Raw genomic sequence first — 15,681 nt, 5'->3', positions numbered from 1 at the left:
CCGCAGCCCAACAACGCGCTACCCCATAGGCCCATCCCGCGCCGCACCGCCCAGCAAAGCCTCCTGCGATTGGCTGACCGTGAGGCGGGCCTTGCGGAGGGGGCGGGGCTCGCGCTGGAGGGGGAGGGTAAGGGCGGAGGCCCCGCCTGCGGCCGCCGCGGATCCCAGAGGCCCCACCGGTTGCGGCCCAGCCCGCCCCCTACGCGCAGGGGAGGGTCCCAGCTACCTGCCGGCTGGGCAGGTGCGTGGGCACCGGGGGTCGCGGCCTCACAGGCCTTGTCACGGACGCAGGTGGTCCGGCTCTGCCAGCGGCGCCTGCTCTCCCGGACCCGCTTGTGCACTCGCGCATTGTCGCGGCCCAGACCCTGGTGAAAGACTCGTGCGGGCCAGGTGCCCCGGGATGCTCAGCAGGCGTCCCAAACCGTCCGGTTCCCGGCCTGGGTGGGCGTCCGCTCCCTGCCCACCTCGCGGACTCCTCCAGCGCACGGACCCTTGGACCCGGCCCCCGTGAGCCTGGCCCTGTGCTTGTTTCTGTCCAGAAGCCCCGCAGAGCAGCGGGCGGGACCAGAGGCCGAGTTTGAGGCTGGCAGCCTGGGTGGAGTCAGGACAAGGGGGTCTGTGGATGGTGATAAGGCACCACACACAGGGTGGCCACCTGGTGCCCAGGGCCTACCCTGCTGATGCTTGATGAACGAGCACCGTTCTCCGCAGAGCCAGTAGAATGAGTCTAGGCGGGGGCATTGGCAAGACCAGGACACCTGCCAGTGACCTGGAGGCTAGCCTAGAGACCAGACCAGCACCTCTTAACCTCTCCCTCCTGTTGTCTCATCTGAATACCCCCAAAAGGCCCAGGAGACAGGGAGGCAGAATTTCTTGTTCCCTTTATACCATAGGAAGCTGAGGCCCAGCACTGGGCAGGGGAAGAACAGCGTGGAACCCAAACCTCCCTCCTCAGCAGGAACCTCTTTGGCTTTGCCCCCAGAAGACTCAGGGATATTGTGTATGAGTAATAGTCCGTGATCTCTGATCTTGGGGCACTTCCAGACAAGACTCCATAATTATGTCAGTCATTTTTTTTTAATGTTTATATATATTTTTAAGTGTATTTACTTTTATTTAAGAGGGAGCGGGTGGGGGAGGGGCAGAGAGAGAATCCCAAGCAGGCTCTGCCCTGTCAGCACAGAGCCTGATGCAGGGCTCGAACCCACCAACCGTGAGATCACGACTTAAGCTGAAACCAAGAGCCAGAGGCTTAACTGACTGAGCCACCCAGGTGCCCTGTTTATTTATTCTTGAGAGAGAGACACACAGAGCATGAGCGGGGAAGGGGCAGAGAGAGAGGGAGACACAGAATACGAAGCAGGCTCCAGGCTCCAAGCTGTCAGCACAGAGCCTGACACAGGGCTCGAACTCACAAATTGTGACATCGTGACCCGAGCCAAAGTCGGATGCTTAACCGACTGAGCCACCCAGGCACCCCATTCACTTCTTTTTAAAGAGATTGATTGAGGGGTGCCTGGGTGGCTCAGTCAGTTAAGCCGTCCAACTTCAGCTCAGGTCATAATCTCACGGTTCATGAGTTCCAGCCCCGCATCAGGCTCTGTGCTGACAGCTCAGAGCCTGGAGCCTACTTCAGATTCTGTGTCTCCCTCTCTCTCTGCTCCTCCCTGCTCCTGCTCACTCTCTCTCTCTCTCTCTCAAAAACAAATAAACATTTAAAAAATTTAAAAAAATTGGGGCGCCTGGTGGCTCAGTCGGTTGAGCGACTGACTTCGGCTCGGGTCATGATCTCATGGTTTGTGGGTTTGAGCCTCGCATCAGCCTCTGTGCTGACAGCTTGGAGCCTGGAGCCTGCTTCGGTTCTGTGTCTCCCTCTGTCTCTCTGCCCCTCCCCTGTTCATGTTCTGTCTCTCTGTGTCTCAGAAATAAATAAACATTAAAAAAAATTTTAATAAAAAAATAGAGATTGATTGATTTTTGAGAGCACGCTCGTGCACATGTACGGGGCAAGGGGAAGGCAGAGAGAGAATCATGCAGGCTCCATTCCCAATGCAGAGCTCTAGGGCAGAATGGGGCGATCTCACTACAGAGAGATCATGACCTGAGCTGAAATCAAGAGTCAAACAGTTAACCACCCAGAACCACCCAGGCACCTCTGTATCAGTCACTTGTTTCCCTTGCACCCAGGAACAAGGCCTGGCGCATAGAGAGCTTTCTAAAAGAAGGGGGGGGGGGGGATAGAAGATAATTGAGAATCAATCATTAATGATTGAGAATCAATCATTAAGTAGAGTCATAGAAGACAAAAAAGACCCAGATCAAGCTTCGAAAGGTGGAAAATACATCAAATATGAAAAATACACTGAATGGGATTAACAGCAGATTATACACAGCAAAGGAAAAAGTGAACTGGAAGACGGGGAGAAAGTAAATGAAACACAGAAATGAGCCTGAAAAGAATGAACCCCACATCAGTGAGCTGCGGGACAATTTCAAGAAGCCTAATAAATGTGTAATTGGAGTCCCTGAAAATGTGGGTGGGGGGGTGGGAAGAAAACAAGTACTATTTGAAGATACAATGGCTGAAATTTCTTTTCAAATTTGATAAAACAACTACAAACCCGCGGATACCAGCAACTCAGAAAGTAACTTCTTGCTTGCTACTGGGCTCTGGTAGAAATGGAATGTTTCTATGCGACATCAAAAGTGAGGCCAGCATCGCCCATCGGTTGGTCCCATCAGACTAACAAGACATGAAGTCAGGTGATACATCATAATCTAAGTGGCAGATCCAGGATTGGATGGATTCATGTGGATACAGAGGTCCAGATCTTACGTCACCTGCCCCTGTAGCACCAATATCTATCAGCTCACACCAGTCGTCTCAGGGGGATTCCCTGTGACACAGTGCCAGAGGAGCAAAAAGCATGTGCTTGGTTCATAGGAAAGTTGGCTGGTATGGGCTGAAAATGGCCTACTGCCACACTATATCCCCATTCAGCAACTGCTCTGAAACAGTGGTGAGGGGCACTCATGCCACTAGGCAAAGCTTCAGGCAGTGAACTTGGCTGTTTACTTTGTGTGGCAGGAGATGTTGCCGGGATTCATGGACAGTGGCACATGGCTTATTTGGTTGGTCGGGAGCCTGAAAGGCGCAATCTCAAAATTTTGGGAACACAGAGGTCTGACGACAAGGCATGTCAATGGGCCTGTGGGAGTAGGCACAAAGAATGAAGATCTCTGTACTTCATGTTAATGTGCACCAGTGAGCATCCACCACAGAGGCTGAAAACAACCAAGCAGATAGAATGGACTGGCCAATGAGCGTCAGCCAGACTCTGTCCTCTGCCCCCACATTGCTGGCACAGTGGTCTCCTGAATGAAGCAATCATGGTACCAGGGTGGAGGCTATGCACGAGTCTAACAACATGGACTCCTGTAGCCAAGGCTGACCCACCAACTGCCACTGCCACATGTAACCTGTCGGCCTCAGAGACCAGGGCTGAGCTCCCTGAAGGAGCCAACCAGCTATTTGTTGGCAAGTTGATTACACTGGATCCTTTCTATTCTAGAAAAAGCAATAATTCATGGATCCGGATGTGGGTTTGCCTTTTCTGCCTGCAATACTTTCTGCCAACACCACTATCAAGCTCACAAAGTGTCTACTTTGCTGACATGGAATCCCTCATAACTGCCTAGTTACCAAAGGACCTGCTTTATGGTAAAGGAGGTATGGCAATGGGCACATGACCAGGAGCCCACCATTCCTACCAAATATGCACCATCTAGAAGTTGCTGGCATACTACAGTGATGGACTCGCCTCATGGAGATTCAGATGAGGCTCCAACTTGGAGAGGACACCTGGGAGGTGGGGTGCTAGCCTCCAGGAAGCAGTATGCACTTTATATCAATAACCATTTTATGAAGCTCCATCCCTCATGGGCACAATATCCAGTGACCTATTACAGGAATTGGTGCTTCCTGTTCTGCAACACTAAGTGCTGTGAGCTTGGCCATCCTAGATGTCACCAAAGAGGACACTTCTACCAGGGAGCATAGTAATGTTGAAACTATGGCTACCACCTGATCACGTGGGACAATTTGTGCCAGTGGATCAGTGGGCACAGAAGGGAGTAACCATATTGGTAAGGATACCTGACCTGCAGTATTAGGAATGTGTAGAGCCACCTGCCATGTGATGAGGGCAGGCAGGAATGGGGTTAGCACTCAGGCAACCGGAACAGGCATTCAGAGGAATGGGGCATCTCTTGGTACTCCCCCACCCAGCAACTGTAAACAGGCAAGCCTGGCAACATGTCCTGGTAAGGGCAGGCCCCCAGGAGCTCAGACCCTCAGGCACGAGCCATCTAGGAGAGCCAAAGTGTCAGCCGTGAAGAAATCTAAAATGGGTGGTAGAAAAGGGGGACGGTGAGTATCATTTGTGGCCTGGGAGGGCAACTGCACCAGTGAGGGCTACAGCTCATCTCTCTACCCACCTCTCAGAAGTTCCCCCAGATACTCTGACCCACTAGAACACTGGAGAATCTATGTCTGAATGGACTGACCTTAATGTGAGAAGCGAGTAGATATGAATAGCTCACCGGGTGGACTCAGTCGTCGCTGTCGGTGCCTACCCAGATTACCTTTCTGGCTTGGTGTCGGAAGCAGGCCCTGCCCGGGTGCTGTTAGCTGCTAATGACCCCAGAGCCCTGCCTCCAGTGTCGCCCTGCCCAGGACATTATCTCCCTACTTGAAGAGCCTAGAGCCAATAACTGGCTGATCCAGGGGCACCTCAAAGCAGGATCAACAGTGGGACAATCCACACTCCAGAGCTCCCCGTGGGATCAGGCTGAAGTTAGACTCCAGCTGGGACTTCCATCCTTTCTTTATTCCTTTTCCCTATCCTGGTTCCCCCATTCAGCTTATCCTGAGAGCATTCCCTCTATAAATCACTCGCGCAGGAGCCCCATTTCAGGTTTTGCTCCTAAAGAATTGAATCTAAGAAAATTGCATATTAAAAATACTGTCTACAACCCAACACCAAAAAAGCAAGCAACCCAATTAAGAAATGGGCAGGGGCACCTGGGTGGCTCAGTCAGTTGAGCAACTGACTTCAGCTCAGGTCATGATTTCACGGTTTGTTGGTTCGAGCTCCAAGTTGGGCTCTGTGCTGACAGCTCAGAGCCTGGAGCCTGCTTCGGATTCTGTGTCTCCCTCTCTCTCTGCCCCTCCCCTTCTCATGCTCTGTCTCTCTCTCTCTCCAAAATAAATAAACATTAAAAAAAAAAAAAAGAAATGGGCAAAGGACTTGAACATTTTTCCAAAGACATACAGATGGCCAATAAGCACATTTGCCCAACATCGCTAATCATTGGGAAACTGCAAATCAAAATCACCACAAGATACCACCTAACACCCATTCGGAATTGCTATAATAAAAAAAGAAAAGAGTAAGTGTTTAGAAAGGATGTGGAGAAATTATGCTGGTGAAAATGTGCAATGGTGCAGCCACTGTGGAAAACAGTAAGGTGGTTCCTCAAAAAGGCAAGCAGAGAATTGCCATATAACCCAGCAATCACACTTTAGGGTACATACTCCAAAGAATGAAAACAGAGTCTCTAACAGATATTTGTATGTCCATGTTCATAGCAGCATTATTAACAATAACCAAAAGGTGGAAGCAACTCAAGTGGCCAGTGTAAGATGAATGGATAAACAATGTGGTCCATCCGTACAATGGAATATTATTCAACCTTAAAAAGGAAGGAAATCCCGGCACCTGTTACAACATAGATGAATACTGAAGACACTACGCTGAGTGGGATAAGCCAGACGCAGAACAACAAACTGTTACATGATTCCACTTACACGAGGCTCCCAGAGTAGTGAAATCCATCCTTGTAAACGCCAGGCTAATCTCTGTATCATTCCCATCAGTCTATGTGCTGCCAAAACAAGCAGCGGAAGTACTAGCCTTGCAGGGCTCGAATCTTCAACCCGGGTGTTATTAGCATCACACTCAAACCAAGTGAGCTAACCGGCCAGCTGTGTGTCAGAGTCTCTCAGGGGGAGAGAGCAGACGGTGGGAGCCAGGGGCTGGGGGAGGGAGAATGCTGAGTTGTTTAATGGGGACAGAGTCTCCCTTTCACAGGATGAAAAGAGTTGTCAGGATAGATGGTGGAGATGATTCACAATAATGTGAATGTACTTAATGCCACAGAACTGTACTGTTAAAATGGTAAGTCTTGTATTACACATATTTTATCATAATAAAAAAAAAGTTTTTATACTATTAAAACGCACCTTCCTGGGGCGCTTGGGTGGCTCAGTTGGTTAAACGTCCGACTTCAGCTCAGATCATGCTCTCGCGGTTCTTGAGTTCAAGCCCCGCGTCGGGCTCTGTGCGGGTAGCTCAGAGCCTGGAGCCTGCTTCAGATCTGTCTCCCTCTTTTTGCCCCTCCCCCCCTAGTGCACGCACGCCCTCTCTCAAAAATAAAAAAATAAACATTAAAAACATTTTTTAAATACACCTTCCTTTTCCAAGGGGGGCGGGGGGAAGAAATACTGCCTTGGATGGAAGTTGTTTTCTTTTTCCTTTTCTTTTTTTTTGGATGGGAGTTTAAAAAAATTAGACAATAAACAATTAGACAATTAAACAACAGAATTAGATACATACAACAATGATATCAAGTAATTAAGGAGATCGATGGAGCTAAAGTCACCTGAAGTCCTTGTGCTGTCTAGGAAGTAAAAGTATTACTCCAGGACTCAGGTAAGAATAGAAATAGACTGTATAACTTTCAAACTAGAAGAGGGGTGTGGAATGACTGGAAAAAAAAAAAAAAGTTGCTCAATCCAAGAGAGAGAAAGGAGAAAAAACCCTGCATGGGTGCCTGGGTGGCTCACCTGACTCTTAATTTCAGTTCAGGTAACAATCTCACAATCCATGAGTTCAAGCCCCGAGTCGGGCTCTGTGCTGACAGCTGGGAATCTGCTTGGGATTTTCTCTCTCCCCCTCTCTCTCTCTGCCCCTCCTCTGTTCACACGCACACTCTCTCTCAAAATAAATAAGTAAACTTTAAAAAAAAAAAAAACAACCCATAAACACAGATGGGACAATACAAGTGGTAGATTTAATTAAATTAGATACAAATGAACAAAATGCTCCAGTTAAAAGAAGAGGTATGTCCTATATGCTAGAAACTAAATGAAATTAAAAACATATACAATTTGCAATACACTAAAAGAAATATAAAGTATCTATGAACCGAATCTAATAAAACTTGAGCAGGGCACCTGGGTGGCTCAGTCGGTTAAGCGTCCAACTTCGGCTCAGGTCATGATCTCACAGTCCGTGAGGTCGAGCCCCGCGTCGGGCTCTGTGCTGACAGCTCAGAGCCTGGAGCCTGCTTCAGATTCTGTGTCTCCCTCTCTCTGACCCTCCCCCAGTCATGCTCTGTCTCTCTCTGTCTCAAAAATAAGTAAAAACATTAAAAAAAAAAAAAAAACCTTGAGCAAGATCATAATGGACAAAATGATGAAATCCTATTGGCAAACCTTAAAGAAGGCTCAAATTAATAGGGAGGTAGATAGACCATGTTGATGAGTCAGAAGACTCAATGTTGTAAAGATGTCAATTTTCTCCAAGCTAATTTACAGCTATAATGAATTCCCAATCAAAAGATCGGCAGAGGGATGCCTGGGTGGCTCAGTCGGTTAAGCGTCCAACTCTGGTTTCAGCTCTGATCATGATCTCACAGTTTGTGGGATCAAGCCCCATGTCGGGCTCTGTGTTGATAGTGTGGAGCCTGCTTGGGCTTCTCTCTCTCCCTCTCTCTCTCTCTCTGCCCCTCCCCTGCTTGTGCATGTGCTCTCTCCCTCTCTCTCTCTTTCTCTCAAAATAAGCTTTAAAAGATCAGCTGAGTTATTAGTGACATTGACGAGCTGATTTTAAAACTTAAGTGAAAAAGAAAGTGGGAGAAAAAATTCACATGGAAGTAGAAAGAGCCATAATAGCCAAGACACTCTCAAGGAAGAAAATAAGGTGAGGACTTACTTAGCAGAGAGAAAGACATAATCTAGTGACAGTAACTAAGATAGCTGCTACTGGCATAGGAAGAGACTGACAAATGGAACAGAACAGAGTCCAACAACCGACCTACGTATATATGGACATGTCACAGGTGGCGTTGCAGATGGTGGGGGGAGAGCAGATTATAAATAAATGGTACAGGAAGAAGTGGGTAAACTTATGGGGAAAAAAATAGAAGTGAACCCTTACCTCTCACCATAAGCAAAAGAACAATTATAAAGTTGGAGACGATATTTGCAATACACATTACTGACAATATCAAGGCTACGTAAAGAATGTGTATAGATTAACAAGAGAAAGGAACAACACATAGAAAAATGTGCAAAATATTTAAATAGACACTTCACAGGAGACAAATCACAATGGTTAATAAACACATGAAAATATGCTCAAGCCCACTAATAATCAGCTAAATGCAAATTAAAGCCATGATTATACACCCACCAGGTTGACAAAAAATAAAATCTGACAATACCAAGTGTCAGCAATGATGTGGAACCAAGGGAACTATCTTTTTTACTGCTGGTGGGAGTGTAAACTGGAAAAATAAAATTCCTGGAAGACAGTAAAAGGTTCTGATGCCCTAGAACCCAGCAGTCAGCCTCCTGGGTGCATAACCCTAGAGAAACTCATGAAACACGGATAAAATTGTTGCTAGCAGCATTGTCTGGGACTGCCCCAAACTGGAAGCAAACCAAATGTCCGTCAACGATAAAATGGACCGTGAACTGATACACTTATATAATGGAATGGTTTTCAGCAATGAACGGGAACTACAGCTGCGCCCAGCAACATGGACAAATCTCAAAGACATGACAAGCAAAAGAAGCCAGATGTCAAAGCTTCATCTGTAGGATTCCATTCACATAAAATACAAAAACAGGAAACCGCTGCAGTGGATGTGCAATTGAGTGGTGAAGGCTTTATAGCAAAACAAGAACATGAGCCTCACCAAAGCCAGGGCAGGGGTTGCCGACGAGACCGGGAGAGTGGTGCTGTGATGGGGAGGGCACATGGGTGCCAGAGAGGCTCTCTTGATGGGATCGTAAAAATGTTCACTTCATAGCAATTTGTTAGGCTGCACATTTGCATTTTGCTCATTTTTCTGAATGTGTGTTTTACTCTATGAGGAAAGAAAGAAAAAAAGGAGCATGCTTCAGCTCTGGGTAGCTCAGAGCATGGCCAGAGCTGAAGCCAGAGGGTGATGCAGGAAGAGCTGTTGGGCAGCCTCTAAGGATTCATGAGGAGCAAAGGAAGGTCTGAAGGAGGCAGACGTGTCTGGGGTCAGCTGTGTGTCAAGACTCTCCCTCTCGTGGGAGCATGCCAGAAGGGAGCTTAATGAGGGCTGGCCATTACCAACCATCTTTAAGGGTCACTGCCCCCCCTGGACAGGAGCCCTCCCCGAGGTCCCCCCATCAGGCCATCTTTTCCAGGGGGTGGGATAGGGCATGCAGGCACAGTCACAGCAGACTGGATATGGCAAGCTTCCCAGTGAGGGGCTCCGTGCCACGGGGTCATGGCCAGAGACAGAGGCCCTCCCCTCACTGCCCTCTAGACACACGGACTTGGTTTAAGTGCCAGCTCTGCCCCGTGTTCCCTGTGTGTCCTTCATGTCCTCCAGGCCTCCCTTCTCCCTTGGCCCTAAGCCGCTGACTCTTCTTCCCTGGTGCCCTGTCAGGGCAGCCCATCGCTACAGGGGTGCGGAGAGGTGGGGGGGGGGGGGGAGGGGTGCCTCCTTGGGCCAGCAGGGGGCGTCCTTGAAATGCGCCCCAGAGTTGGGGCAGGGACTTGCAGCACGTCTGGACTTGCTCTGTGAGGTCTCTTCTGGTTCTAAAAGCATCTCTTTTTACCATGAAAGTCTATTAACAGAAGGTAGAGAAGCTCCCCATACTCTTTCTGATCAACTATAAGAAAAGTAAACCCACGTTCAGTCCTCTGCTTGGAGAACTTCACAAAGGGTCTGGGCCTTTCACAGGACCAGGAGTTGGACCCATCCCTGAACCCACCATGATGCTGGACAAGGCAATGAAGCCTCTCTGAGCCTCAGTTTCCCTATCTGTAAGATGAAGAAGCAGACTAGCCCCTGGGGCAGGTCCCAGGCCTTCTATTTATTCCCCCGAGACTGGGCCCAGAGGGCAAAGCAGAGGGAAGCAGGCCAGTTTGCTCGCTCCAGGGCTGTGGCCCCCTCGGCTTGGTCAGGGCATACCTAAGGACTGTGCAGACACTCAGAAGCCCCCAGGAGTGACGGGGAGGTAGCCAGGGGCTGGGGGCTGGGGGCTGGGCTCAGAGCAGCAAAGGATAGGTCACATGGTAACAAGTGGCAGAGCTGGGACTTGAATCTAGGCTTCTCTGACCCTCCGTTTTCTCACCTATCAAATGGGAACATAGCAGCTTCTTCTCCATCCAAACTATGTCAAGTATCCATGGGGCTCAGTGCCTGGAACCCAGGAAGTACTTGGTGAGTGGTAACCACCTTCCAACACTATAGGAGGAATAGAACATTCACGGCAGGTCTCAGGAGGGAGTGGATCCCTCTGGCTCCTCCTTTATGCTGGAGACCATGCCTGCGACCCCATCGGCCACCCAAAACACACACTCTTACCACTGAGGCCAGGGCCCCTGGGGCAGTTCAGGGAGGCAGGAGCCTGTCCTGCGCAGGCATAGGGCCCAGAAGGAGAGGTAAAGCCAGTCCAGGCCCTGGGGTGGGTCTTGGGCAGCAAGACCTCATCCATCCAAGTAGGCAGAGGACCTATCACCTGGCTCTGGGCCCCAGAACCTCCAGACTTTCCAGCTCAGGGGTCTTCAAACACATTTTAGTCCCATGTTAGCCAGAAGTGCTAAGGCATCCCACATCCAGCAGCACATCACCAGCAAGCAGACTCCCAGGCACGGACTGGAAACCATTCTTCTGGTCCAAGCCCCCCGCTGAACAGTTTTTACAGGAAGGAAAGCCGCAGCCACAGTGGGGTGGAGTGCCTCAATGGGCTCCCCACACAAGGGCTGAGAGGGGCAAGAACTGTAGCTGCAGGGAGGAGGGGCTGCTCGTTCCCAGGGCTGGGGTAGGGCATCAAAAGCGCCCCGTGCGCCACACTGGACCGTGCCTGTGCTGACCCCTCCCCTGGCAGGCTTTAGAGGAAACATCTACACAGACGGTGCTGGACACTTGCTTCCTAGAAGAGACCTCTCAGTACCCTGGGGCCGCAGCCTCTCACATCCACAGAGGCCTCATCCCTCCCCCTCCTCCAGCAAGCCACCCCACCCCCAAAACATGCCCAGGGGCACATGGAGGTCAATCCAAACAAAGATGATTAATCCTCGGCTGGTGGGCACAAGTGCTATCCTGGGTTTGGATCTCACACAGCAAACTTCTTTCCCCACGTAAGGTGCAGAGAGGATCTGATGACCCTGGGGTCCCTCCCTGCCAGCCCAGACCCTAAATGGAGTCTGTTTACACACACACAAAAATCCAGCCTGGATGGCCGTTGCCAGGGAGAGCACCTGCTGAATTCTGTAGTAGGAAAGGAGGGGGCGGTGAGGGCTGGACTTGAATGGGGTGTTGCCCAGGGGACTCAGCATCTGGGGACCACCCTCCCCACCCACTCAGCCTACACAGGACCCACTCTTCCCACCCCTCTGTAGCCATCACTTCCTCCAAGAAGTCTTCCTGGAGACCTCAGTGGGGTTCTAGCTCCCCACCCAGGCACACCCCAATGCTGTGGCCAGTGTGTGCTCAGCTGTCTCCCAGTAACCATCTGTTAATCCGGCAAATGACCCAACTGTACATACGGGGACCTTTTAGCTCTGTAGTCCCATTGCCTTGCCTCTGACCTGTGGCACTTCAGAGTACAGGCTCTGAGTCCAGAGTGCCCAAGGTCAAATCCTGTTGTTACCAGCTATGCACCCCGAGCAAGTCATTTAGGGACCTTTGCCCCGGAAGACAAGAACTTCTTAGGCTTCCTGTAAGCTGGGCTGCTGCAGCCAGCCGCTTGGATGTGGGTGTGGGTACTTGGTAAGGCTGGTCATCCCTCTCTCCCAATGAAACCCCAGCCACGGACAGAAAGGTCATCTGTGCTTTATTGTACATCAATGGCCCATCCTGGAGCCTGTGTCTTAGCGTTCCTGGGGGTGTCGGTCCTGGGGGGCCAGCCCCTGCCCTAACCCCAAATGCCCCAGCCCTGCCCAGCTCCCAACCCAGTGCCGGGTTACTGTGCTGGGCGAGTGGGGAGGGGTGGAGGTGACCAGAATTCTTGTCCACAGAGCCCAAGCAGGGCTCGGTCCTGGGACCCTGGACTCCTGGAAGGTTGGACAGGGTGGTCTGCATGGGACAGGAGAGCCCCCCGATCCTCTGGAGACCAGAGCTTGGCCTAGCCCCAGGGACCCAGCCTGCTGGGTGGGGCCTGGCCTTGCAGATTCTACAAGGCCCTGGATCAGAGCACAGCGCTCACTCCAGATCATGCTCTCACGCGAGCCCGTCCCGTCTGCATGGCCCGGGGTCACAGCCCCAGTGGTTGTCTCTGCCCAGAAGCATGTATGACGGGCGTCACCTGGGCCTTGTGTAGCCGTAGGGGCGCTGCAGTCGCAGGCTCTGGTGGCTGGGCAGCACGTGGGTGTGGTAATGCTCCACCAGGCTGCCCACACTCACAAACAGCACCTCGCCCTCCAGGTAAAACTTAGAGTCCTGGGAAGGGGAAGGAGTGGCAGAGTCAGGGGGAGGTCTCCTGCAAAGTGCAGTGGACAGCAGCAAGGGTGACAGTCAGGCCTGCTCCCGGCTGCCCTGTGTCACCTCTGTGCCTGCCACACACCCTCCCCCCCCACCCTGCGCCGTCCCACCCAGGCCAGGGTTTCCCTTTCAGCCAGGGCCCGGGTGAGGGGTCAGCCTGCCCACCTTCTCAAAGATGCGGTAGTTCCTCACTTTGTTGGAGCTTTCATCCCACACGACCAGAACCTGCAGGGAGAGAAGCCCCAGCCTCAGGAGATGGACCACAGAGACGGAGGAGTGGACAGAGGCATCATGCCTGGGTCCTACGGCACTTACGGTGACCTAGGGAGGGGTCACTCTGCACGTGGACAGCAGGGCTGATATGGGCAGGCAGCCATTTGCCCCAGGGCTCCCGCCCAATAGCCTCCAATGAGACATAAGTAATAGCAGCAGGTGCCTGGCTACTCTACGACCATGTCTGACGTACATGGGAACACTGAGGGGCTCCAGGCTGGCTCAGCTGGAAGAGCGTGCGACTCTTGATCTTGGGGTTGTGAGCTCAAGCCTCACATTGGGGGCAGAGCTTACTTGGGGAGGAGGAAGGGGAGGGGAGGGGAGGGAGGGGAGAGGAGGGGAGGGGGAAAGGGAGGGGAGGGGGGAGGGGAGGGGAGGGGAGGGGGAGGGGAGGAGGAGGGGAGGAGGAGGGGAGGGGAGGGGGGAGGGGAGGGGAGGGGAGGGGGAGGGGAGGGGAGGAGAGGAGGGAGGGAAGGGGAGGGGAGGGGGAGGGGAGGGGGAGGGGAGGAGAGGGAGAAGGAAAAAAGGACAAGAAAACTGAGGCTCAGTGAGGTCACAAAATTCACCCCAGAGGAGCAGAAGCAGACCCAGCACTCTCTCCCTATTCCCACTGCCCCAAGCAGCCTCCCCTTCAGAGTGCATGAAAACCCCCAGCCCAGTGCCTGGGTGACTCTGTCAGTTAAGTGTCCAATTCTTGACTTAGGCTCAGGTCATGATCTTGCGGTTCATGAGATCGAGCCCCACATCAGGTTCTGGGCTGACAGTGAGGAGCCTGCTTGGGATTCTCTCTCTTCCCTCTCTCTCTGGCCCTTCTCTGTTCTGAGCATGTACACACACACTCTTTCTCAAAATAAGTAAACATTAAAAAAAAAAAACAAACAGCCGCATCAGAGTTCCAGGACCCCCAGCACTTCCCTCCCATTTCCTGCCTGTGCTGGGGGGCTGGGCCACTATCCCAGCTAGAAGACAGTATTCAGTTCCTGAGAATAGATGGGGGAGGGGCTGCTGGGCAGAGACCCCGACGACGGAACTAGCTGAGATGCGAAATAAGAGGCCGTGCAGGGAAGCGATGTATATACTATAAAGCACGATGCGTGCCATCAGCCCAAGTGTGTGCAGAACCAGACGAACCCCCCCACAACGCAGCAGTCCCCAGGGCGCCTTCACTCAGCAGGGTGACTGTTGGGGCACCCTCCCTGGGCACCTACCTTCCCTGACTTGGTGGAGGAATCCCGGATGCAGTAGAGTCCATCCTGGGGCTCTCCCTGGGGGCTTGTGGCTTTGAACAGCCTAAAATAACACAGCTGCATCAACAAACCATCCTCAGACAGCCAACCCTCTCAGGGACCCTCCAGCCTCACTCCTCAGTGTAGGTTTTTGTCTTCTCACTATTCTGCAGCACATGGTCTGAGAGCAACCGGTGTGGTGAGGCCGGCCTGTGTGGGGCTTGGGGCCCTGCCCGGGGTGATGGGCAGCACTGGGACTAGGCTGATGGCATCCGCTGTTTTGCTGGCTTCCCCAGTCTGCTCAGGGCCATGCACCTGTGCTAGCCACTGTCTAACACCAAAGCAGATGACGGGGGACAGAAAGGCAGGGGACCTCACATCTGCAAAAACAGGGATTCGGAGAAAGAAGGGCTTCGTGCTGACCTTTCCACTTCGTAGGACTCCGTGGTATTGATAAAGACAGAGCTGGGCAGGGGCACCTGGAGAGAGGCCAATGGCGGTCAGGGTCAGGGTCTGCACCAGCCCTCTCCTCCCTCCCCCCACCCCGTGGGCTGCCAGCCTGTGCCCAGATCTGGGGCTGTGCACACGCTTACACTCCCGACAACTCCAGCGTCCTGGGGGCTTGTCACTGGAGGTGGCCGGTGAGGGGCCACCCCGGCCTGCAGCCCGCCCACCGCCACCTGCCCAGTGCCAGGATCCGGAGCTCTCCATTGCCTCACCTTCTCATAGTCATCGTCAGAACCCTCTGCACTCGTGTCCTCAGGCTTCGAGAGTCGTCGGGGCTTCTCAAAGGAGAAGCTCCGGAAACTCTGCCCATCAGGGGGTGACCGCCTTGAAGGGGAAAAGCAGAGGAAGGGACATCACTGTCACACCCCTGCACACCACCCCCACACACCCTAGGCCTCCACCAGAAAGCTCTGAAACAGGCCTCTGTTGGCTGCCCTTGGGTGACGGCTGCCAATGCCGCTGGCAAGAGGGGTCCTAAGGGCCTGAACTCTGGTGTCAGGGGGTCACACGACAGATGGGTACTCTGGGCGCTGTGGGAGAAGGCCCTGGGCTGGGGGTCTCGGCCCAGCTCTGCTGCTAACCAGCTTGTGACCTTGGCCAAGTCATGCCCCTCCCAAAGCCACAGAGAATGGATGCACGTGAATGGATGGGAGTCCACAAACATGTCCCACACATGCGGCCAGGTGGTCTGAAGCCTCTACGGTTTCAAGGAGGATTAAAGGAGACCACACGGGGCTGGTCTGCTGGGCCGTGGGCAGTCGGCCCTGGCACACCCAACCCTGTAGCATTTGGCAAACTGACCCAGTCTGCACCATCATGGCCCCTTGTCACATAGTTCTATGAACTATGTTCTATAGTTCTA

General features: G+C 52.4%; 1 protein-coding gene across 7 annotated transcripts in view; it reads right to left on the bottom strand.

Moving 5' to 3' along the window:
* Positions 1-12,149: 12,149 nt before the first annotated feature.
* Positions 12,150-15,681, bottom strand: part of SH3BP2 (SH3 domain binding protein 2) — a 35,739-nt gene continuing 32,207 nt past the window's right edge. For all 7 annotated transcript variants that reach the window (XM_078446356.2, XM_078446354.2, XM_078446357.2 and 4 more), the window contains 5 exons: positions 15,032-15,143; positions 14,736-14,791; positions 14,295-14,376; positions 12,979-13,038; positions 12,150-12,771 (listed from right to left, as the gene is read on the bottom strand). In XM_078446356.2, the coding sequence (XP_078302482.1) occupies positions 12,634-12,771; positions 12,979-13,038; positions 14,295-14,376; positions 14,736-14,791; positions 15,032-15,143 (448 nt within the window). In that variant the 3' untranslated portion in view covers positions 12,150-12,633. The remainder of the gene's footprint in view (positions 12,772-12,978; positions 13,039-14,294; positions 14,377-14,735; positions 14,792-15,031; positions 15,144-15,681) is intronic.

The sequence above is a fragment of the Panthera onca genome, chromosome B1 (genome assembly GCF_046562875.1).
Source record: "Panthera onca isolate mPanOnc1 chromosome B1, mPanOnc1 haplotype 2, whole genome shotgun sequence".
NCBI lineage: Eukaryota > Metazoa > Chordata > Mammalia > Carnivora > Felidae > Panthera > Panthera onca.
The sequence above is the reverse complement of the archived record's forward strand: the minus strand, read 5'-3'. Positions and strand labels throughout refer to the sequence as shown.